At 41.5% G+C, this 25,475-nt stretch overlaps 1 protein-coding gene across 5 annotated transcripts in view; it reads left to right on the top strand.

Annotated features, from left to right (window-relative positions):
- RUNX2 (RUNX family transcription factor 2) overlaps positions 1 to 25,475 on the top strand; it is a 227,490-nt gene that overhangs the window by 83,164 nt on the left and 118,851 nt on the right. For all 5 annotated transcript variants that reach the window (XM_027127420.1, XM_027127423.1, XM_027127421.1 and 2 more), the window contains one exon: positions 6,666 to 6,827. In XM_027127420.1, coding sequence (XP_026983221.1) covers positions 6,666 to 6,827 — 162 coding nt within the window. The remainder of the gene's footprint in view (positions 1 to 6,665; positions 6,828 to 25,475) is intronic.

Below are 25,475 nucleotides of genomic sequence, written 5' to 3' on the forward strand. Positions count from 1 at the left end.
CTTTTTTTCTAACCATCTGTCTCTTTATTCCTCTCTTATTATGACCCCAAGTGTTCAGAGTTCAAGTAGGCAGACATGAAATTTAGCTTCTCGGTCATTTGAAAGCCTGGATACTCTTAGAGCCCATGACTCTTTACAAATCATTTTAGGAAATGCATGGCCCTGCTTCCTTTTCCCCATATCCGTTATTGAACTTCAGAAGCTGTGGTCCAACTCAAAGGAGAGAGCTTGCTTTCCTCATATCCACGGTTTAGATAAATGGTTGTCTCCATTTTTTGCCTGATGCAAAGACCACTTAAGACGTGTGAACCACTTCTCCCCCAAGTAGCATCAATTTTTGAGCATCTCCTGGGAACGTTGCCTCCTGTACTTCTATGTTTTGGGGTCTATAGAATGGAAAGCGGATGGCTCAGTCTCTAAGTAGCCTAAGCTGAAGGAACACCACCCTAGAAGGAGATCTTACAAAACTCACACTGATATTGGTGTCCTGTGGTTCATGTCTGTCTTTAGAGCTTTTTGAAAAACACAGGGACATCCTTTGAACATTTTTAAGTTACTTGTTTTATATCTGTTAGTCTTACTTTCCCCACCTGCATGTATAAGCTTTTGCACGGCAAGAAATGTCTTTTGTTACTTATCTATCCCTTAGGCCATTGCACTGCCATGTAGGCGTACAGAAGCTGTTCGTCAGCATAAAGATGGATGGTTTGCTGACTCACCAGAATAGCATGTAAAAACTGCCCCCCCCCACCCCAAAAGCCCTGTTAAGGTGGCAGTAATGACGATTGGTACTCTGTAGGTGAAAAAGGGATAGCTAAATAAGAACCTTGCCCTCAACTTTAGTGCGTTGGGAGAGAAAGTGCAAAGTGTATATGGGCCCCTGGACTTCTGGTGTCTTTTTTTTTTTTTAATTAAAAACATTTTTTTAAGCTTTTATACAATATTTAAAGGTTACTTTCCATTTCCAGTTAGTACAGAATATTAGCTGTATTCCCCTTGTGATACAAAACATCCTTGAGCCTGTCTTACACCCAGTAGTTTGTGCCTCTCTGGTGTCTTTTTAAAATTTGTCCAACAGACATTGCCTTAGTTGGAACAAATGCTGAAGGGATTCTCTTTGTCAAGTGACTGGCTCCTCTTTATTTAACCTGAGCTCTTGGTAGCTAGATTTGGTCTACAGTTTCTTGTGGAATTGTACAGCTGTAGGTCTGAGGTGTCCAGTCACTAGCCTGACCTCGGAAGCCTGGTGGCGGTTCCTATCACGGGTTCCCAGTTAGACTGGAGACTGTTTTCTCCTCAGTGTCATCCCCAGTGCCTCCAGGAGCTCTGCCCTGCCCTAGGTCTTCTGCTTCTTTCTCTTCTCTCGCATTGAGTCATTGTGATTAGTCACATCCTGCTGTGAGCACAGCAGCCCATTGTATAGGGAAGACCTGATCTTCTCTCTCAAGTTTATGTTACAGGTCATACTTGATTATGACTTCCCTTTAAACTCCCCCGTCCCCTTTGTTAGGTGAAAGGAGAGAAGTTTGGGGAGAAATAGGGGTGGAGTCCTATTAAAACGCCCCTGTGCTGTTTAGTATTTCAGGTTTCCCAAGCACAAAAGAGTATGTGCCCGTAAAAAAACCAACACCCAGGGTTTTGTTTCTAAATTGTCATATCTATATAAAAACTCCTGTCAATGCTTTGAATTTCTAGAATATAGTAATAAAAGTAATATTGTTGCTGTTTCCGAAGATTGCCATAGGAAAATAACGAATTATCGTTTTTAAAGCACCCTAAGACGATTTCAAGTTCAACGGCAGTTTTCTTGTCTTTTGGGAATGTCTGTGAAATAGAGTTCAGTTATTTTCTGAAAACTTGTGGGTGCTCATAGGTAATCTCTGGTCACCCAGGATGTAGTATCAAGGCGATGATTGGCACCTCAAGCCTCTGAGACCCAAAAAAATCAAGGATATTCTTGTTTATGTTGGAGTGGAAGGACAGGGTACTTCCCTCCATGTTTCTGCAGACTCAAAAGGACGAAACATTCAGTACAACTCTGCATGGGGTATAGGAAAGGAATATGTTCTACTAGCGCTGTGGGGCCTGAGGTTGATGAAGACGGTTTCTTGTTTGTTAATGGTTAATTAGTAGGTTTGTCTCAGAGCTAGGCCCTATACTCACTCTTCCCTATTAGTAACCTTAGGATTGACCGGCGGTGCCTAAAAACACCTGTCACCTGCTCTGACTCATCCAAGTTCAGAGTGAATCTCAGAAGTCTCAGGTTTCTTCAGGAAGTTGAGTTCAGAAATCGTTTATGAGATCAGGTTAAGGTGACTTTTCTCTATTGTAAGCATTAATAATTGTCCACAACAAAGCAAATATGATGTAATCATATATTTATGATAGGATTACATTTTCTTAGTGATTGGACGTTTTATTGCTATTTTATAGCCTTTTTTTTTTTCTTTTCCCCCCACTAAAAGTTTGAAAAAAGTTGAAGCATACAGTATTAGAAAACACACTAAACAGATTAGGATTTCTTGGTCTGGGAGAAGCTTAAGACTAAGAAGGAACACGATTCAGGTTAAATGATTGTAAAGGGTATCAAAGTGACCGGTGCAGATATGGTCTCCAAATGGCAGACTTCAAAACTACAGGAAGCTTTCTAAAAATGGCCCTTTGCTAGAAATAAGAGGTTATGGGCTGGAAACATAAATACAGAATGAAGGCTCAGTAAAGTAGATGCTTTAACAGTGGTGAACATTTATTGGGTTCTTTCCATGTGCTAAGCTCTTTCCTACATTACCTCATTTAATCTTCAAAACAAATTTAAGAGGGAGCTCTTCTTATTTATTCCCATTATACACATTAGGCACCTTGAAGTTAGATAGGTTATGTAATTCGTCCAGTATCACACAGGGCAGACGTTGGGGAGCTGGGATTGCTGAGGCCTCATTCACAGGGTATTAGAGAAGCCCTGGGGTGCTTGGAGACCAGTATTATTATTATTTTTTAAAGAAGCCCTGTATGGCAGTTCTTGTGTTTTATTTTTCTTTAGTAACTCTCTCTCCTTAAGTAGGTCATTATCATAGAATCTTAGGACAGTGAACTTGGAAGAGAGATTGGCTGGCCTGCAGCCTGTCCTCTGAGAAAGAAAAAAAAAAAGAGAGAGATCGAGATCTTCTCACTCGTTTAGGGCTAGTGAGAAGTTCTTTTTGCTAATCTTGGATATCTTCAGGAAGGACCTCCACTCAAAGGAAAGCTATCCTTTGATAGACTGTTCTAGTATATATTCCAGCAGTCAGGAAGTTTATGTCAAAGCTAAAACGTCACCAATAACAAGTTCTTTTGTAGCCTGAGGGGAAGTTAGAGAAGGACTAATTACTACTTCATTATAAAATTCTATTATTCACTCCAGCCACCCTGGGAGGTTCATGCAATGGTTATTTATTGAGCACCTACTATGAGCCAGGCATTATACTGAATTGTGCTGAGTCTGATCTTGGAAATCTTTGAGACTTAACACGAGACAACCCAACCACCCTGGATAGTTTAGAGTCAGATTTTTAATTTTTTTGAATAATGATAATTAGCCACTTGCTGTATGTTATTTAATCCTTACGACACGCTCTGAGATAGTATCCCATTTTACAGATGAGGAAATTAAAGCTCAGCAACATTAAGAAACACCCCATGAAACACAGTAGGGCCTTGGCCACGTGATATGAGCTCCTAGAGAGAATAATAATCATTTTCATATAGTACTTTACAAAAGGCTTTTACTTGTATTATTTCACCTAGTTCTGTAAACAAAAATGATAGTAGTTATAATTATACTCACTTTACAGATAGCAATAATCATATCTATTTATTATATACTCAGCATGTGCCGAGAGTGTCAGATAACTTAGAAGTTAGGCCTTAGAAGAACTCGGCCTTAAAGAAGGCCTAGTTCATGTAATGCTCACAAGAGCCCTAATAAGTGTCATGATTCCCATTTTACAGATGAGCCATTGAGGCCCCCAAAGTTTAAGTGACTTGCTCAGCAAAGTGGGGAGCTGTGATTCAAGCCTAGGCTTGTCTGTCCAGCCAGCACACGTGAGCACTTTGCTATGTTCACTTTACCATGTTATGCTGCTTCATTTTCCAGATGAGGAAACTGAGGTTCAGAGAGTTAGCTAATACAGCTGAGGTCATCCAGCTCACAGATAGCAGAGCTGGGACTCCAACTCAGATCCTCTCATCAGAAAGCCCCCTTCTTTCCCCCTGTACTGGCCTGCCTCTCAGCTTAAGGAGAAATGAAAGGCTGTATCTTACATCCAAGCTAAGTTCCCTGATTCCTTCGTGATATTTCTAAATGTCAGTGATTTTAGTCATTCTTTAGATTTCTTTGTATTTTCCCCCCACTTGCAGGCAGAGAGCCCAATACTGCTGGCAACATGTTATAGTAGAGGGATGGAGATAGAGGTTAGACTACTTGCTCAGGGAGTCATCTGGTGATGTTAGATTAGAACTCAAATCCAAATTTGAGTCCCGTGTGCCCTGCTCATTTTGCTACGTGGTTCTTGTCCTTTTTGTCTATTGAAAATAGTGCTTGAGAGAAGGCCTTATTACTTTTGTGAGATTGCTTTCTGGTGCTGTAAGGAATGCATCTTTTTCCATCTGAAGATCATTTACCGTTTATCTGAATAGTGAATTACATTAATGGTTAACGCAAGGAAGTATGGCTATATCAGATATATAACAAGGACCACTCACTCAGATTTGAAATGTTGCCGATCTATACAATGTCAGCCTTGAACATTTTAAAGCACAAAAGTTCATTACGTTAATGATCAAGCATACTTTACATTTCCGAAGGAAAATTTTCTGTGAACCATTTACAGTGCGATACTTTTATTCAAATTGCAAACTCAGGTAAATATTCCTTAAAATTGAGTTGGATGACATTTTCCTATACACCTGTTGATACAGTAACATTAGATAAATGTCCAGATGTATTTAATTATTTTGACTCAAGGAAAGTATGTCCCATTTAGATAGTCTTTAAATAAAATATTTCTGAATGGAGCAAATAAACAAGAAATAGCTGAAACTAAATGGCTTTGTACAGAAAAACTGAGAGGCTTTAAAGAGGCATCACCTCAGGAAAACCCATGTGTTGTTACACGCACTTTTATTTGTAGCAATAAACCTGAATTGACTTAAATATATTTATAGTTTTTAAAAATTGAGCTTTTCCTTTTCAGAGGCTCATAGGTGATATAGGAATAATTTAAAATTAGACCTATTCCAAATGTATTTACTCCAGTTCAGATGTGTTTTAACCATGGAACTCTCCTCGTGTCACCAAGAGTTTTTCTAAAAGACAAGAATTAATACTTACTGAGTGCTTCCCATGCTAGCCCTCTCCACATAGTTTTCTCATGCAATTCCCACATGCCTGTGATTCGTATATTATTACTCCCCCACCCCCTTTTACAGATTAGGAAACTGAGGTTCAGAGTCACTGAGTAATTAACCCAAGATCGCACAGCTAGAAAATAGAAGTCTCAGAACTTGAACCTAGTTCTGCACATTCCAAAGTCCATGGCTATTCTAATATACAAAGCTGTCTTGAGAACAGCCTGGTATATGAGAGTGTTTAAAATTTTTAAAATGTGAAGTTAGAAAAAAAAAATGATAAGAGAAATTTGCTTATGATTCTGTTTATACCTCCAAGAAACTCCATAAAGATAAATCAAAAGATATTGCTAATTCTCAGCAGGTCACTCTAACCAGTTGGTAGCCCATTATTTTTATCGTTATAGTGACTGTAGGTAACACTAGGCCACATTCCAAACATGTGACATCTTTGAAACAGATTCCAATAGGATTGAAGACATTTCCCTGTTGTGTTTTGGATCATTTTCTTACTGTCAGAAGCTCATGTGCTTAACATTGAAACTGGATGGTGATGAAGCTTTTCAGTTCTTAGTTGGCTTTGAAATTAAGTTTTGTTTTTTCTTAAAGGTTATTTTCTGGTGTAGCTTTAGCATGAGAATAACATAACTGGCTCCCCTCTTTCCTCTTCTCCTTACATGCTGCCCCTTCTGTGCTCATCTCTACCCCAGCCTCCTAAACCCCAGACTGGAAAGGGCACCCCCTTGATATGCCTGGAAAGAAAGCGAACCATGCTAAAATCATGGAATCATTTACAAACCAAAAAGCACGGCTGAAAGATAGTGGCTGGATGTGTAGCAGTAAAAGGCACAGTCTACCCGCTCTTTAATCAAATAAATCGTTCCCAAATTTTCTAACTTTTTAAAAAAGAGATAAGTAATACCTATTCATTGGAGTAATATTAAAAAACATACAGGAAATACAGAAAATAAATAAAATGGAATTCAACTTTGTGACGATGACCAAAGCAGATTGTTTTCTTAAATGACAGGCTTTGCAAATAGAAATATTTACGTGTGAGAGAGACAAATAGTCCTTACACACGATCCATTTTGTTACTTTCATAAAGACGCGAAGTCTAGAAAGCTCTGTGCCCTAGGGGGCCTGCAAGGGTGGAGTTGTGGGAAATAGACCGTCCTTGTATATTCTGATTTTCCCCTGCTTTATCCTTTCTGAGTCTGGGGTTGTGTGTTCGAAGGCCACAGCGGCTGGTGTGCTAAAGATGTTTCTTCTTTGCCCAGATCCCAGGCAGACGCAGTCTTCCCCGCCGTGGTCCTACGACCAGTCCTACCCCTCGTACCTGAGCCAGATGACGCCCCCGTCCATTCACTCCACCACCCCGCTGTCCTCCACCCGGGGCACCGGGCTGCCTGCCATCACCGACGTGCCCAGGCGCATTTCAGGTAAAGACCACACTTGAACTCAAAACCCACTCCGGTGCAGGGGTGGGGTTGGGACTGCGGGATGAGCCCAGCTGTCTCAGCTACACTCACAGTAACTCTCCATCAGAGGCATGTGGACAAGGGTCTGACAGCTGCAAACCAGGTCTTCTGAATTATGGGGCTACTGAGTGCTTGAACTTAAACTGAAGTCGAGAGACTGAAAGTCCACCAGAGATGGCATCCTTGTCTTAAGATGACACTCAGTGCCCTCCCAGTTTCAGTCCCACTGAATTGCATGCCCTTTGGTTGGCTCTGTCTCCTAACTGGGGCCTTCTCCTGAGGGTCTTGTACCAGGCCTTCCTCTGCTTGTGTTCCTTTCTGTTCCTAACATCTGCCTGAAAGCCAAATTACAGCCTGAGGGCAGAGCCCTCCGTTTCTAGAGGCTCTCAAATCCCAGGAGTCCCAGGTAGCCAGTTCTGAGAGAGAGCGCCTGCAAACTTCAGATCCTTGCCAGACATGTGTCACTCCAAGTGCAGGGGGGCTGTAAGAGTCTTAAAAGGCCACGTATGGCCTCTGAGCGGCCAGCTCAAGACCGAGGCAGCCTCTCCACGAATCACACAGCTCACTGCTGTTGCTGTCAACGTGGCAGCCCCGGGGCTCACACACCCCCTCTTCCAAAGGCACCACAAAATTCTGTGACTCATGGTGGCAGCGTGTGTGATCAACATCCTGGCTGCCCCTCTCTCTCATGGAGAATTCATCCCAGGGAGCCAGAGAGTATCCACGAAGATGTCAGACTGACAAGTGGAGGAAAGTTAAAGGCTCTTGGCCAACCATATGAGTCCTGTGAATAAGAAAAAAAAATCTGTCATCCACCCCTTGACATCCAGACTGCAGCCCTGCCCCCATCAGTACAGAAGCAGCCCCCCAGAGACACACACAGTTGGATCCTCTATTTGTCAGACACTCTTCTCAGCGTTCGGGCGCCATGCACCTGTTTGACTCCTGGCCAGGTTAATGCCTTTCTTTCTTTGTCTTTGTGTTTCTGTCTCTGTTTTCTCTCCCTCTCTCATTTTCTGCAAAGCTCGAAGCCGGTACTCACTCCGCTGAGTTGCACCACTGGCAAGCTGACGGGCCGCCAGCAGGCTTGCAGGTTGTGACTAGCTCAGACTCCTTTATTTCTTTCAACTTGGGAGGAGGGAAGGCTTTGTTTCTCAAGCAAATAGCAGGAAAGGGCTCTCTGGTCCTAATGCCTTCACATTTTCTGCCACAGACGGACTCCCATAGGGGTGAGTAGGGAAAGAAGGGGTGGGGGAGGGAAACCTCAAGAGTCTTTGGAAAACCACGTGACCACTTTTCATTCCGACCGCTGTTCTTATTGTCATGAATCACATGGTATTTGTTGGGGAAGTGTGCAGAGTATAGAATTTTAGCGATCATTTCCCTTGACTGGAATGACTCCCTCCCATTGGCAAACATCAGTTAACGACACAGGAAAGGATGAGGAAGGTACGGGGGTGGGTAACCAGGGCTGACGCGGGATCGTAGGTATAGTGTTGGGTGGTGGGTGTTGAGTTAGTTCTGGTCATGCCTTCTGTAGTTTAGACTGAGTCCGTTTTGTCTTACACGGGGCCAAGGTGACACGTTGCCGGGACAGATTTGTGCAAACTTGGTTTCTGTTTAGGGTCCTCTGGGGCTTCCGTCTGTCCCACCCTCTGTGGCTGAAACAGATTTTGCTGTTTGTCCTCTGGCAGTACCTGGAGGAAAAAAAAAAAAAAAAAACCTCAGGGAGTGGTCACAGCCTTAGAGACACTTATCTCCAGCATTTTCTCGCTGAGGTGTATTCGCATGTGAATTCAGTGGGAAAACCGTTGAAAGTAACACTGAAGATGGCATTTCATCACTTACATGTGTGATACGGAGCAGCCAGATTATTTGGAGGCAATGTACTGATAATTAATTGAAACATTTCCATAAACGAACACAACACAGCTTTCCTCATTTCACAGAGGAGACAGAAACTGGTTAATTACCCAGCCGTATATTGATCTGAGGCCAATGGTGGGAACGGGCCTCTGCTTTAAACTAGTTTGAGACCGAGTTTAGTCCAGTTTTTTTTCCTCCCACCCCAAACATCTCTATGAGTTGTTCCTGGCAAAGTAACATGGTGCCAGGGTGGGAGGTTCTGTATAAACATTAAAGCGAAGAGAACAGAAAATCCTTCTTGTCAGCAGTAGGGAATCAGGAAGAAAGAACTAGAAGTGGACTGTAAGGGAACTAGAGGAGCCTTGCTTTTTCTGACCTTGCTCTTGGGTGTGGGCCTGTGTCTGCAGCCCAGGGCGCTGCCTAGGGGACCAAATCATCTGGAGTGAGCCCCATTTTCAGTTCCCTGGGGACTGGTCCTAGGACACTTCTTGGAGAGGAGCCTGTCTCATAAGTTCTCGGGTACCAAGTTGCATACTTTCTTCTTCTTATTCCCCTCAATATCTAAAGGTATCCCTAAGTTCCAGGATGCTATGTCTCTGCAACACGGACAGCTAAAATATAAACCTCTGTCTCCATCTCCAAGTAGCTCTGTGTTCACTTTTTAAGATGCTTTCCAGAACAGTTCCTGTTTCTCTGTGTAGAGACATCAGTTCTCATCTCGCTATATGAAGGGATACACAAAACATTCTCATATGATCTTGGGTGAGAAAGAATAAAACTCCTCACTTATACAGTAGGGTTGGAGGTTCAGACCCAGGTTTGAATTCTACCTCACACATATATCAGGCAAGTTTCTTACATCTCAGAAACTTAGTTTTATTATTTGTCAAACAGGGATATAATATTTATCTCTTGGGGTTACTGTGAGGATTAAATGAGATGCTTAGTGTAAAGTGCTTAGGGCAGGCCTGACACACGATATGTGCTAAACAGATTGTAGCTGAGATTATGAAGCTAACATTGTTTTGTAAAAATTGTATGTCTGTATATAATTTGCAGGCAAGTCCTGGTTTAAATGAATCAGTAGGTAAAAATCTAAACTTTTAGAGGGATTATTCGCTTTCTAAAATGGATGGCTACAGAGTATATTTAAAACAAAAATCACCATGAGATATTTAAACAAGTTAATACTCATATGGCATTCATAAAGCACTTAACACAGTGCCTAACACATAGAAGTACTCAATAAATGTTTGTCATTATTATTATTATTCCATAGACTTATAAATTTTTATAGAGCTAAAAGCAGTTGGGAGCCATTCACAAAAACTCAATAAAGCGCTAAGAGAATATAACTATTCAGTTATAGTGTCAGAAAATAGAAGATGTTAAATTACACTTAGATGTAACTAGGCATGCTAAGGTTCTTTTCCAAGGAGTTATAGGAATAAAGGGGACCAGAAAGATCTTTCAGAAAGAAATATTCCTAAAGAAATTCCATTTCATCCTAAAAGACCATTGCAAAGAAAGACCATGATTTAATCTGTTTAAAGGCCTTCAGAGAATCCATTTTTACAACTTCTTTTTTTGTTATCCTTTCTTCTGAGTAATTTTTCAAGTACGGCTACAAATGCTCAAACTTAATGAATTATGATAATGACAGTGGTATTATACCACATAGCTCCTGTAGTCTCCCTCAAATTCTTTACGGAAGCAAGGAGTAAATAAAATAAGATGATAAAGATACATCACTAACATTCTCTACTTTATCGCAAAGAAATATACAAACCCAGATATCTTGAAGTTCACGGGGGCAGTACAAAGATCCAGAAAATATTTCCTTAACCTTGAGTAGCCTTCAATAGTATAACAAGAGCAGTAGCGGCGGTTATAAGTTATGGCTGAACAGTAAATTATTGTCGTCTGGTTGACTAATAGGGTCTACCTTATTGTATTGAGTTTAGTTCATATCCAGCCGAATTATAAAAATCGAGCAGAAACCAGTCTAGAGATACCTAGTGCAGCAGAAGCCCTGTAGGGGTTGGTTCCCCTCCCCACCCTACTTACTGTGGTAAAGTACGGCCTTATCACATAATAATCTGTATTTAAGTGGCACCCCCCAATCCCCAGAGATTTTATACATTATCTCATTTCATCTTATATGATCCTAAAAGAAGATTCACTACACAGAGGTAGCCAAAGTTATTTCTCACTGATTCTATTAAAGAGCAAGGTGTGTGGCAAGACAAACAAGGAACCTTGACAACAAACCAAACCGTTGCATGGCTTCATCATTGTAATATTATCACCCATGGCATTTTTGACGTTCAAAGCACTTGTGGGGCTTAACACAAAGATGATAATTACTTTTCTGGAGCTCATTAAAAAAAAATAGTACGTAGATAAATAATTACTGACTTTCAAAATGTAGTTTATGTAATTATACTCTTAGGAAAAGAAACACAGCTGTTTATTGAGTCTTATTCTTTGACTGGTGGGTAAGAGTGTGAGCTATTGTTAGCCTCCTAGCGGAGACTGTACCTTGGGTTGGTTATTCACTGCAAAAAACTCCTCCTCGCCCCACCCATCTGAGTGAAGTATCTTAGATTAACCTACGTCTGTACCACTCTTTGGCATACACGAGGTGGAAGGGGTTTATACAGGCATTTTTCTGCAGTCTTGGTCATTGTGCCCATGGACCTCTCTGATCCTTTCTGGAGGTCTCTTAGTGTGGTAGGATACATGAATTAGAGATGCAAGGTCATACACATTGGCTGCCTCAGGTACCCTGGGAGAGGCCAATACAGCTTGTGTGGATGATTTTTCTCTGCAATTGTAGGATCATTTTACATGAGACAGAGTTAAGAACTGTAATCTTTTTGAAGTTTTTTTTTTCCTGTTTAAGCAAATAGTCTTGAATTCCTTCTTTCAAGATATTTAAATATCGACGAATTCCACTTAACTGTACAGGACTATTAAAGATGTCTCAATTTTTATGACTCTTAGTCGCTCAACTACAATATTTCCAAAGGGCAGCAGAGAGTAGGGATGAGTCTAATAAACAAAGTTCCTAAAAATTATTTTATTACTACCACAAAATCTAGAAACTGCAGTGGAAAAACTCCATTTGCTCACTCAAGGTCTATCGGGAGGATTGTTTCATGTCATTTCAAAGCCGGAGGTGTTTGATGTAGTTCATTTTTGAAATGTCGCTTATAGCTGAGTTTCTGTCAGCTCCCCTGGTTGAGGGTTTGGAAGCAGCAGCTTCAGTAATGTTTCAAGTATATGTGGACATTAATTTTAGCAGGGCCACTCAACTCACAGAGGGAGTGATGCCTTAAGAGAGGTAAAAAGGAAAACTCCAGCAATTAATACTAATAAACCAGAAAGTTAAAGCAACTATAATAAAACACTAGACCATCCACTCTTTTTACTGTAGAACCCTTCCTTTCTTAAGACCCACCTATTTGGTAGACACACCTCTGCCATCGCAGCCATGGGCAAGTAATTAAGTCTAATAGGAGCCACTCTTATTTTGAAGACGTTCTCTATTTAAAGCCACAGAGGGGGAAGTTATTAAATTTAATGGACCCTAAACAAAGGCAAGCCCTGTGTTACCAATTGAACATTCAATATTCTTCCCTATAACATTGACTGTGATTGGTTGGGTTCTTTTTGCATTCCGTAAGTTGCAATTCATCTTGCTTTCTTTAGAAATGGGCTATTTTCTGACATGAGCAGAGGATATTTTTTATCTTACTGCTGTAGGCCCAGTTTTCCAGGGCCTCCCTGGACCTCAGTTGAGCATAACTTTTGAGGATGCAAGAAGTGGTTTCCATTCCTACGACATCAGTGGGGGATAGTTGGCCCAGCTCACAAAGTTGACTACACTTGGTTGTATGACTAGTTACTGCTACTTGTAGCTAGACTGAGCTACCGAAGCACAGAATGAAACCTGTGTACACGGTTCGACTCTGACTTTATACGTGGTTCTTGTCAGTTGTTTCTATGACGATTTATTTTTGATACATGTACAGCCACCCACATATGGAGAAGAGCCTCAGTAATGAAAGCAATCATGCTTATGCAGGGATGGCAGAGACATGGTGACACATTTTATTGAAAGGTTTGCTCTAATCCCTTTCTTTTCATAGAAGAAAGCTTGGGAGCTTGAACCTAACTTCACCAAAAGTATTAAAGTTAATTTTTGAATGACACAGTGGCTTCTGTGGTTCGCTGTGATCTGAGAAGAGGGTGGAGACAGTTGAACTAAGGAAACCTGAGTTTTAGTTTCACTGTCACTAAAGACTCTTTGCACTGTTCTCAGGTATGTCAGTTCATTTATTGTGCCTCAATGGTCCTGTGTAAGTGAATTACTCAAAATTGCCCACCTACGTGTCTCAGAGGTTCTGCAGGGAGTACGATCATGTCTGTCCAGGGATTTGTTGTTCTTAGGACTTTTGGTAAAGAAAGCTCGCCTGACCTGATAAATGCTAGTGGAAGAACTAAGTTATGTCATTAGCTTCAAAAGAGTAGGAACATACTATCATATATATTTGTTTTTAAATGAATGCTCTATTTTTTAGAGCAGTTTTAGATTTACAGAAAAATTGAGCATAAGGTGCAGAGTTCCTATCTCTCTCCCCCACACCATCCCCACTGGCCACTTTTTCATATTATTAACATCTTGCATTTGTGTGGTACAATTGATGAACCAATATTGATGTGTTATCATTAACTAAAGTCCATAGTTTACAGTAGGGTTCACTCTCAGTGTTGTGTGCTCCTGTGGATTTTGCCAAATGCATAGTGCCATGTAGCCACCATTACAGAATCACAGAGAAGAGTTTCATTGCCCTAAAAAAATCTCCTGTGCTCCACCTACTTCTCCTTCCCCAACTGCCCCCCAGCCCCTGGCAACCACTGATCTCTTTCCTGTCTCTATATTTTTGCCTTTTCCAGAATATCATATAATTGGCCTTTTCAGTATGTAGCCTTTTCAGACTGGATTCTTTCACTTGGCAGTGTGCATTTAAGATTCCTCTGTATCTTTTCATGGCTAGATAGCTCATTTCTTTTCACTACTGAATGGTATTCCATTGTAAGGATGTTATTAAATTTTAAAAAACATCCAGACTGTTCTCCCTGCACCTGTGAATACTACCACCCCATTTCCTTTTGTTACTGACTTAGTGATATTTCTTTTTAGAAAGCATTTCATGCATTCCTACCTGGGAGAACAAGTCCTCTGTCTCAGCAACTGTCCCCAAATGGTCCAGATTATGGTTTTCCTTATCTTTGGCCCATTTTTTAAAAAAAATATTTATTCATTTTATTTATTTATATTTTTTGCTGCATCGGGTTGCAGCACGCTGCTCAGGCTCTTCGTTGTGGCACGCGGGCTTCTCTCTAGTTGTGGCATGCGTATTTTCTCTCCCTAGTTGTGGCACAAGGGCTCCAGGGCTCATGAGCTCTCTAGTTGAGGCGGCTTAGTTGCCCCGCGGCATGTGGGATCTCAGTTCCCTGACCAGGGATCAAACCCACGTGCCCTGCATTGTAAGGTGGGTTCTTTACCACTGGACCACCAGGAAAGTCCCTGGCCCGTATTTTATTTTATTTTATGTTTAAAATTTATTTATTATTATTTTTTGCGATACGCGGGCCTCTCACCGTTGTGGCCTCTCCCGTTGCGGAGCACAGCCTCCGGACGTGCAAGCTCAGCGGCCATGGCTCACGGGCCCAGCCGCTCCGCGGCATGTGGGATCTTCCCGGACCGAGGCACGAACCCGTGTCCCCTGCATCGGCAGGCGGACTCTCAACCACTGCGCCACCAGGGAAGCCCCTTGGCCCCTATTTTAATTAAAATTTTTTTCTTTGGTTTTGCCCATAGAAACATTTACCTTTAGGTGGTCGTTCCCATCAATTCAAGTACAGCACAGACCCAAGCTAAAAAATACCGATCCATTTATGTTATGGATTGATAGCTGCCTCCACAAATACTCAACTCTTCCAGGTAAAGGATGCTCCTTTTCTTCTAAGAATGCCTGGCATTCCTCAAGTATGCTGTGCTGCCTCATACTTACGGGCCAGCCCATTTCTCTGCATTGGCTGGACAGGGCCCGACTGATCCTTCTTCAGGCATCCTTTTCCCAACCACCACTTTCCTCCAAGTGAATCACTCTCTCCTTCATTTCTCTGTACTTTGGGCACATCTCTAATGTGTATGTATTTTCCTTTAGTAATAATTTCATTATATGCCTTTCCCCTTTCGTAGAAGATAGGCTTCTCCAAGGACAGGACTGTGTCTCACACATCCTTGCACAGGATATTGGTGCGTAGTAGGTGCTCAGTGAATGTTTAATGGAAAAACTATTAGTGGAAAAGACAATAGGAAAAAAAAAAGGAAGACTGGCATGTAGGAAAAAATGAAAGAAGAAAGGGGAAAAGGAGAACGAAGATTTTATTCACCTGGGGAAACAAATAAAGGACAAAACAAGAGAAACTTTTATGACTGATAAGGACAGGAAATAGCACAGTAAGAGTGTGCATGAGCAGTGTATATTTTTATTTCCCAGTCTCTTTGCAATGTGTTTCACATTTAGAACACATATCAAGACTGCATCTGTTTCCAGTACTTGCTGCTAACAGTTAGTAATCATGCCAAAACATACTTTAGATCCAGCTTGAAACCAAATGATCAAATAGAGTTTTTGATTTCTAATTTAGAGTCTGACATTAATTATAGCCGTCATGTAATAAAGTGTCAAAATCTTTTCTGAGAAAACGATAGAAATTATATTAACTAAGCCATAAAGTGAAGCAAAATTATTCCTCCAAAACAAAAGCAAGAGATCTGGTTTGGACAACTGTCATTTCTCACAAAGTCTTCTGAATCTTTCCTGTTTTCACCTATTCTTCCCCCCCTCTTTTTAAACTCTTGCCGTATGATGGGGTTTGGTGACACATCACCTCACCATCCTGGTCCGTGGTCTCTGGGCAAACTACACTTTCTCAGTGGCCCTCTTAATGCCTGGCTTCGAGAACCAGACTTCTTTATCCTTGGCCCCTGCTGGTGCCAGCTAACGTGGTTTTGGTCCTTTGGTGGCCATGTTATACTGTTTTCTCATATTTGCCACTTCCTGTCAAGCTGCGCTTCTCCCATTTCTAACTTCTGCAGTTTTTTTGTGTTTGTTTTTTAGATCCAAGTATAGAAATTTATAGTTCTTCCTGTTAGGTCTTATTTTATTTAATTCAGGTAATAGTTTCTACCTGTCAAGAACTTGGGATTTTTATTAATGTCACCCAATATATTAGTAGTCTCTTGCTTTCTTTCCAACCTCAAGTGTCTTTCTTCAATTCATTTCAGCCATTTCAAGTCGGGTCAACAGATACTTAGTATGTGACTTAAAATGTGCTTAGGCAGGCAGTGAATAAAAGCAAAACAGAAGACAGCATCTCTGCCTTCAGGAAGGTTTCAGTCTCGTTCAGAAGACATGATGGGAATATGACACGGTTACATTATGATACCAGCCCGTGTGGATGCCGGAATATGCAAAAACTGCTCAGGATTTTCGTGAAAGGAAATCTCTTTTGCCCCTGCATAAACTTAAAGTCTTCTCCTTCAGGAAATTAAAATTCAATTCCATTCTGCTCACATTATATTTTTACTCCGAATTGCTTTGACAATTACGTTTTCAGCTGGAAAAAAAAATTACACTTGTTGACACGTGTGGTTTCATAATGTTTCTTAAGATATGACGAGAATATATAAGACCTTGTCTTTTCCCAGCTAGATTGAAAGCTTCCTTTAGGCCAAGGACCTGGCCTTCTAATCCTTTGCTACCTCTGTTACTCTCTCTCTGCTCTGCATGTAGATGCTCATGGGGAAGTCCGTGCCTGAAGAAGAAAAGTCTACCCAGTAGTCCGGGCTGCATGCCTCAGGGTTCACTATGCTCTGACCATTAGGGATTGGCTAATAGATCTAGAAGTGGGGCTGTATAGGAGACTAAGGATAATTGTCATTTACCTTAATTTCATATTCTGTATACACAGATATGGTCCTAGCACATGATGATGTTATAGAATTTTCCACTGTCTCTTTTAAAGTGAAGGAACACCGTTAGACATGTGCTCTAACATATGCATGCATTATGTGCATGTATTTACCTATTCACTACATTTAGAATGAAAATACATGTGAATATTCTTAACAGGTCTCTTATTTGGGATAATCCTAAATATCAACCAGGCTACTACTTACTTTTTTTCAGGAAAAATACATTATTAGTATTATTTTTTACTTTATTGAGCACTGCTTTCTCAGGAAATATTACTTGATCAGTGCTGGGAGAAAAAGGGAAAGAGAAACTGCATAATTATATTAAGTTAGTTTTTAGGTTTGTTAATATGTAGAAATAATTATAAGGGAGAACTTAGAAAGATAGAACTAAACAAGTAAAAAGCTTTGGAATAATTTAAATTCTATATGATAAAATGTAGATTACAGCACTTAAATTTGAATGGTTCCAAGTCATTTTTGGGCAGTATTTTATTTCAAAGAGTTCATTTTCATAAAACAAATAGGAAGGCATATATTATTAAATTGGGTTGGAACATAAGTCACTTGGTCTGAGGTAAATCTAGGATCCCATTTGACTAAACTGTCTAAATTATTATGTTTTTGATGTGACTCTCAAGAAATTCATGAATGTCAAGTCTGTGAACATCATATAAATTAAAATACTGCTCAGGCAACATTGTCCCTGAATATCTCAAAGGATTTCTTCCTCAGAAAGGTGTCATATCTTTTCCAGAGAGACTTTCACCTTAAGTGACCAGCTTAGAAACTGCCAAGCATGGGGGACCGGGATAAGACCAATGTTTCTGTGTCCAAACGTTGGCTACAGCTGTCTCCAACCCAAACGGTCACCATTCCAGCTCCCTGTTGTAATTAATAATAATGTTATCATTAATGGAATAATAATAACAAGTATAAGGGTGGTTATAAACACTCCACCCTATGCCAAGGAGAGCAGTGATTCATAATAAATCAGTAATAAACCCATTGATGTGGATACACTAAATCCACATGTAATTAAGAAGAACCCTTTCTAAATAACAACTACAGAGGAAATAAAAACAGTCTTGGAAAAGAGGAAAAAGTCTGATAATACCGTTGTGGTCCTCATCATCAAAAATAACAAACCTGTAAGCTTCCAACCTACACCTTGGGAAAACAGTGATTCTCAATATTGCTTAAAGGTGTGGTGGAGAATTGGCCTTAAAGATTCCAAAAAGGAGGGGCTTCCCTGGTGGCGTAGTGGTTGGGCATCCACCTGCCGATGCAGGGGACACGGGTTCGTGCCCCGCTCCGGGAAGATCCCACATGCCGCGGAGCGGCTGGGCCCGTGAGCCATGGCCGCTGAGCCTGCGCATCCGGAGCCTGTGCTCCGCAGTGGGAGTGGCCACAACAGTGAGAGGCCCGTGTACCGCAAAAAAAAAAAGATTCCAAAAACGAAAGAGTTTGACTCCCTGGGCAGTTAATAGAACAAGTTCCATTTTTTCTGACCTTAGACGTTTATAGTTTGTCAAGAGTACCACACCTTTGAAGCATTAGCTGGGTCTTGGTTTTCGATCCACTCTCTCTTTTAATTGGCGCATTTAGACCATTGACATTTAAAGTGATGACTGATACAGTTGGAGTAACATCTACCGTATTTGTTACTCTTTTCTTTTTATTGCCTTGTTCTTTATCTGATTTTTGCCTTCCACTCTTCTCTGCCTTTTGTGGTTTTAATTGAGTGTTTTATATGATCCTCTTTTCTCTCCTTTCTCAGCATATCAGTTCTACTTCTTCTTTAACCTTTTTTTAGTGGTCGCCCTAGAGTTTGCAGTGTACATTTATGACTACTCCGAGTCTTTCAATAACACCATACCACTTCATGGGTATTGTGAGTACCTCACAATATATAAACATCTGTGTGTAGGTTTTGCGTGGACGTAAGTTTTCAACTCCTTTGGGTGAATGCCGAGGAGTTCAGTTGCCACATCGCATGGTAAATGTCTGCTTAGTTTTGTAAGAAACGGCCACGCTGTCTCCCAAAGTGGCTGTGCATTTTGCATTCCCACCAGCAATGAATGGGGTTTCCTGTTGCTCTACGTCATCTCTGTGTGCCTTTATATTTAAAGTGCCTTTCTTGTAGATAACATACAATTGGGTCTTTTTTTTTGATCCACTCCACAGTCTCTGTCTTAATGGTGCATTTAGGCCATTGGCATTCCATGTGATTATTGATATAGTTGGATTAGTATCTCTTTGAAGGGTTAGTAAAGTCTTAAATAATCTTTTTAATCCAGCAAATGATGGAAGCATTTAAATTTGGGACACGCATCCCCAAAGAGAATAGAACCCAACAGTGATAAAATAACAGTTGTTCAATAAAATTGTGTTGAATTGACTTGGTTTATCAGAAAAACATTTCTTCTGAGGCCCAGGCATAGGGCACAGTGATTAAACTCTCATAGCATCACTGGACGTGTGTTGGAAGCAGCACTTGGCTAGGAATTGAGGAACCTGGCATCTAATTTTGGATGTGCCTCTGAGTTCTTGAGCAGGTCGCTTAACTTCCATGGGTCTTAGTTTCCTCAGGTGTGAAATGAGTTAGTTGGGCTAGATACTCGTGAAGCTTTGAATGTCTGTGATTCTAAATTAAGGCCTGAAAGCACATCAGAAAACTGGATACTGCCACCCATAATAAGAATAAAGGCTAGTATAGTATTTGATTTATGAACTAAATTTGTAGGAATAACTACTACAGATGTCAAGGAAAGCTTTGTCTCGTGCTCCAGTTGATTCTGATGAGAAGCAACCTAAGATCAGGTTAATTAATGCCAAAGAACTTGACACTTGACCACAGCTGAGCTTCTGTACATGGTGAAGCCTCATAGATGTGCATGTGTGTCAGGGTCTGCAGACAGATTTTGAAACCCCAGCTTTAATTTAAAATTAAAGAACTTGGGCTTCCCTGGTGGCACAGTGGTTGAGAGTCCGCCTGCCGATGCAGGGGACACGGGTTCGTGCCCCGGTACGGGAAGATCCCACATGCCGCGGAGCGGCTGGGCCCGTGAGTCGTGGCCGCTGGGCCTGCGCATCCGGAGCCTGTGCTCTGCAACGGGAGAGGCCACAACAGTGAGAGGCCCTCGTACCGCAAAAAAATAAATAAATAAATAAAAAATAAATAAATAAATAAAATTAAATCAAGGAACTTAATTTCATTGACATTTTACACACCCTTGCGTGGCTTTATGCAACTTTTCTGTGTTACACACTCTTTACCAGAGGATGGTTATAATGAAGTGTACTTTATCTCACTGGAGAAATGAGAACCTTGTAAGCTAAAGGTTATTAAAACAAAAGGTGAATTTTGTAAATAACAGAATAAATGGGATCAGAGACCAGACTTTCTATATTAAAGAAATTAGATATATTTAGAGAAAATATGACTAGAATTATAACAAATTTCCTTTTAGTGATGCGTTGCTATCATAGTGTTTTACGTCCACATGATAAAAATCTTTATTAATACGGTGATGAATAAAAGCTTTTTCTAATGGCGTATGACGTGGTGATTAAACATTCAGTCTTTGGAGCCAGACTCCCTGGGTTTAAATACAGGCCTCTTCACTCACTAGCTGTGTAATCTTGGGGTTATTACTTAGCTTGTCCGTACCACAATTTTTCTATCTAAAATGGGCTAATAATAGTAATAATAATATCGCCAATGTTGAAAGGTTGTTATGAGGACTCCAAGGTAGTTAATATATGTAAAGCCCTTAGAAGAATGCCTGGCACTCAATACATGTTAGCTTTTCCTGGGGAAGGGTAGGCAGTTGAAAATAAGAAAATATTATCTAGGGATATGTGCTGTGAAAAAAATAAAATAGGGTGATGTGATGCGGAAGAAGCATTTAAGCTGAGATCCAAATAGCCAGGAGGTGTAGCTCTGCCCCATCACCCCAGGCAGTGGGCAAGAAGAATGCCCGGTGGCTGGAGTGTGTAGAAGGTGAGATGCCGTCAGAGGGATGGGATCCAGGTCATGCAGGGCCTCGCTGGTCAGGATGAGAGGTTTGGATTTGCAGGTACCTACAGTGATGAGCCACTGGCAGATTTTAAGCAAGGTCATGATAAAAATGAATTTCTGTCTTTCAAAGGTCACTCTGGCTGTTTGGGGGAGAATTTTGTAGGAGGATGAGGGAGAAAGCAAGGGTGTGGCCGGGAGGCTGTGGCAGTCATGCTGGTGACAGGACGGTGCTTTATGCTTACCTGGAAGGGATGGGGATGGGGAGACTGCGGATTGGAGGCGGTATTTGCAAATACCCCTGTATCATCAAAATGTTTCAGTAGTTCTCCCTCCACCCCAGTCATTAGTTTACTTTAAAAGGAATAATCCTGCATCTTATAAAACCGTAGTTAATGTTTAGACGCTGTTCATACACCCCAGAGTGAAGTGGTAATTCAGGAATTGCTTGATTTATTAGGTGAATACAGAACCACCCACCTGGAAAATTCAGGCCAGCAATCCATTGTGAGAGCTGAAATGTTTGGTTTGGTTGTTTCCATTGACACATTAATCTGATTATTTCCAGTAGCTCCCCTTCCTTGGCACCGTGCAAACCCCGACTACAGTGCAGTGAAGTGAAGTGCACTGATGAGATTAATTAGGAGGACTGACCTGCATTGTATGTCCTCCTCTTAAAATGTAGGTATTGTGTTTTTATGTCTTTCATGGGCTTTATATACTATATGCTATACACTGCTTTTAAGATGGAGTGAAATGCTGTGCAGGGGCTATTAGATGATCACAAGGGAAGCGTGTGTGGCAACAGCCCTGACGGGAGGAGACCCCTGGGCAAGGGGCTGGGGGTTCCTTACATCAGGCTTGCTAGCTCATCTCCTGCATTTGAGACAAGGAAAGCTGGGTGAGACACCAGTACTTGTGCTCACTGGGAATGGAGTCAACAACCCCGGACACCTGCCTCCCAGAGGACTGAGAAATGGGGACATGGCTTAAACTGGGAAGACTTGAGTTGATAAGGGATGAGGGACTTGTTCTAAGCAGAATCTCAGAAGCACAAACTAGGGTTAAAGGAGGAATCTTCAAACAGCTGAGACTCTTGTATAGAGTCACTGCTGTAGTCAGTGATCACTCCCTTCTCAAATCCTTTAACTGGGCCTTCAAGAGGGAGTCTTCCCTCCCCCCCACCCCCAAACCTTCCATTTGTGGTTCTAGTAATTAGCTTCCAGATCTTACGAAGATATGAGCACTTTTGACATTGCCTGTTTGAAAAGTAACAAAAGTCCTGCTCTCCATGGACACCAGCGTCCTCTTCTTCCTGCAGTGCCAAGGTGCAGAGGGAGGTGTGTCCTGAAAACCGTTACCACCATTTGTTAGCTTGTTTTAAAGGAAAGGAGAGCAGTAAAATCAGAGTCTGGGGAGCATATTTCTCGGTGACCTGATCCACTTAAAATTTAGTTGATGGATTTATACTGAGTTTTGGAAGCCCAAAGGACCCAAAATAAGGTACGATTCAAAGGGCATCAGCATCTCCTGGGATGGGACATGTAGAATAATTCCAGGGGCTCTGAAAACTTGATGGATTGGAATTCCGGATAACAGGTGGGACATTTCTTTAGCTGTGGAAGCTCATTCTTAACCTTTCTCTCTGGCTTTGTCATTTAGAATAGAGCAGTCAAGGAAGATTGAAACCAAAAGACTCAGTGTAAGGAGGATGCAAAACCAGATTGAGAAACACCAAATAACAGGCTACTGGGGAAAAAAACATAGGCACTTTTTAAAAGGAATAAAACTTAAAGACAACAGGCTTGAGAAGGAGGACTGTTTTCTCCCCAGGAGCCAGGTCTGAATCCTGATGGTCAGACTTGCTTCTTCCTCAAACGAGGGGTGGTCTTTTTGTGTGTGTGTGTGTGTGTGTGTGTGTGTGTGTGTGTTGTTGTTTTTTTGCGGTACGCGGGCCTCTCACCGTTGTGGCCTCTCCCGTTGCGGAGCACAGGCTCCGGACGCGCAGGCTCAGCGGCCATGGCTCACGGGCCCAGCCGCTCCGCGGCATGTGGGATCTTCCCAGACCGGGGCACGAACCCGTGTCCCCTGCATCGGCAGGCGGACTCCCAACCACTGTGCCACCAGGGAAGCCCGAGGGGTGGTCTTGATCAGGCTCATGGTCCCTTCCAGTTTTAAGGCTTTGGTCCTGTTCTTTTTTGCTATAACTTTGCAGTATTATGTTGAAAATCACTACAAAAGTGGGCAAGGAGATAGATAACTAGGCCTCTATTTAGGGACCTTGGAAATAGAAAACTGGCGATGTGGTTGTGTTTCAGCCCCTGTGCAGACCTTCCAAGCTAGTATTTGAAGTGTCAGCTAGAAGCCACAGCTTACGCCTCTGGGTCCCTGCAGGTGGCTTCGTGGCATTGCCCAGCTCTTTGCCATGTTCCCTGGTGCCTAAATTAAGAGAAAAACTATTTCACCAAAGTGAACCCCACCCAAGGGTCTTCCTGCTAACATTTTAATACAAAGGTAACATTTCAAATGGTAAATAACAGAACTTCCGCTTGGAAGTTGGAGAAAAAAATCTTTCTGAAAGTTTGTAAAAATCGAATAAGCAAGTACCACTTGAGATTATGTAGAAGGCGGATTGGAGCCATTCACAGTGAGGTAAAGCTCTGCAGTTACTGAAAAATGTGGCAAGTGAGCTCTAACAAATAGAACAAATAAATAGGCAAGTTAGCCTTGAGGGAAACGGGACGAATAAAGAGATTTGTACAGATACAACCTGCGGGTTGGGACTGTGGATTCCGGTGGCATCACACTGGGTGTGACAAGGACCATGGCCCAGTGCAGTTTGAGGACGAGGGGCCTCCAGCAGCACGACAGGATGCTGGTCTGAAGGCTGGGTCGGCCAGGAGACGCGGAGATTCGGGCAGGCGCCCCTGAACGTGTGAAGAAAAACTGAAGACACCACCAGGGAGGAGGAATCGTCCTCTTGGTGGGGAGGCTGGAGCTCTCCTGCTGCTCTAATTCAGCAACTCCCAGAGGAAACTGAAAAGACCCAGGACGCTCACGTCATCGATAACAGTGGCTTTTCTGATGGCAGAAGTTACGTAAGGCCTGCAGAAGAAGAACACTGTGTTACGACAGATTAGGTGCAGAGGAAAACGGGAAGGAGTATACAATAGCAACTATATCCAAAGGTGATAGTAAAATTAAGTGCATAGCAAAACTCAGGATTCATAATGATAATAATATTTAGATAGTGTTTTAAATATATAGAAAAGACTTTCACAGACATTCTCATTTGACCTCACAGCAGCTCATTGGAGTATAGATGTTATTATAGTCCCTGTTTTGCCAGTAGGAGTTTGGGTTCGGGGACATTCAGAGACTTGACCTCTAGGTCACGTGGGGAGACGGGGGAGGGAAAGACTCAACCCCACATCTCTGGGCTCCAAGTGTGCTTTCCCCAACATGTGTTGTCATAGGGGTCTCCACATCAGAGCCAGATTTTGCTACAAAACCTGTTGGGTGTCATCCTAAGAGGGATTTTTATCACATTGGTCTTTCCAGGCTATCTTTGGGGGACATAACACCAGTAATCCTTCCTAAGTAGCCAATGTTCATGCTTACAGGTCAGAGAACCCAAAATAAAGTAAAATTCACCAGATTCCTACCAGAAACAACAGTGGAAATAATCCACCTTCTGATTTTTGTAAACCTGAATTTTATTCTGAGATGAAAAATGTACATATTAATGAAATCTTAAAACCTGAAAGTATGTATTTTTATGTGTGGGGCAAGGAAACTTAAGCTACTTAAATTATGCATAACAATATATCCTATCCTGCAAGAGTTGGAAAGGTGGATATAAATATTTATATTAATTTCAGATAGGTCAGATCAAAACAATTTGCTGGAAAAGTCTAGAACAAAGAAGAAAGAGAAATAGCTCACATCGTATCTCTCATTGAATGTGTGAGCCTAAAGCAGATTTTAACCCCCTTTACTGCTAAATTTAATGACGAAAAACTTTCTTGAAAAGCTAATAGTGTTCCCATTTTCTTTTGGCTTCCTTGCAAACTGTTGTTAACAGTTATACTTTTTTTATTTTGTGGAAGAACTTAATTTTCTAATCGGCATTTTGTATATCGAGGGAAACCTGCTATTTTTCGCACAGTGGATTTATATACTTCATTTAAAAAAAGAATGTAATACTGTTTTTTAATGAATGGGCACCTTTCTTTAGAGGAACAGCACTTCTAATAGAATTTTAAAGGTACTTCTGGAATTCTCAAGGTTTTGTAATATGTAGCTGAATTCGAATTTTAGAGCTGGAAACCCATAAAGATGATTGAGTCAAGTTCCATCATTTTACTGACAAAGAATGGGGTGGGAGGGGGCTCCACCATGATCACCCTTCCCATTAGGGACACTGCTGTGACTAGAACCCTCCCCAACCCCGACTGCTAGCGCAAGCCTCTAGAATCCTATTCTCCTGCTACATATCTAATTGACCACTGACATTATTTTGCTATTGCTGCACATGGCCATTGTGACCTGAAGGAAAAAAAAAAAGCTATCCCTGACTTATCTCCTTGGCCCCTTTCCTCTTTTCACCCTCGAATTAACTCCTTATGAATAGACCGAGTAGACTCTGCTCCACATCGGTGACAGC

Source organism: Aethalodelphis obliquidens, unplaced genomic scaffold, assembly GCF_003676395.1.
Source record: "Aethalodelphis obliquidens isolate GAN/ISIS:26980383/991018 unplaced genomic scaffold, ASM367639v1 scaffold31, whole genome shotgun sequence".
NCBI lineage: Eukaryota > Metazoa > Chordata > Mammalia > Artiodactyla > Delphinidae > Aethalodelphis > Aethalodelphis obliquidens.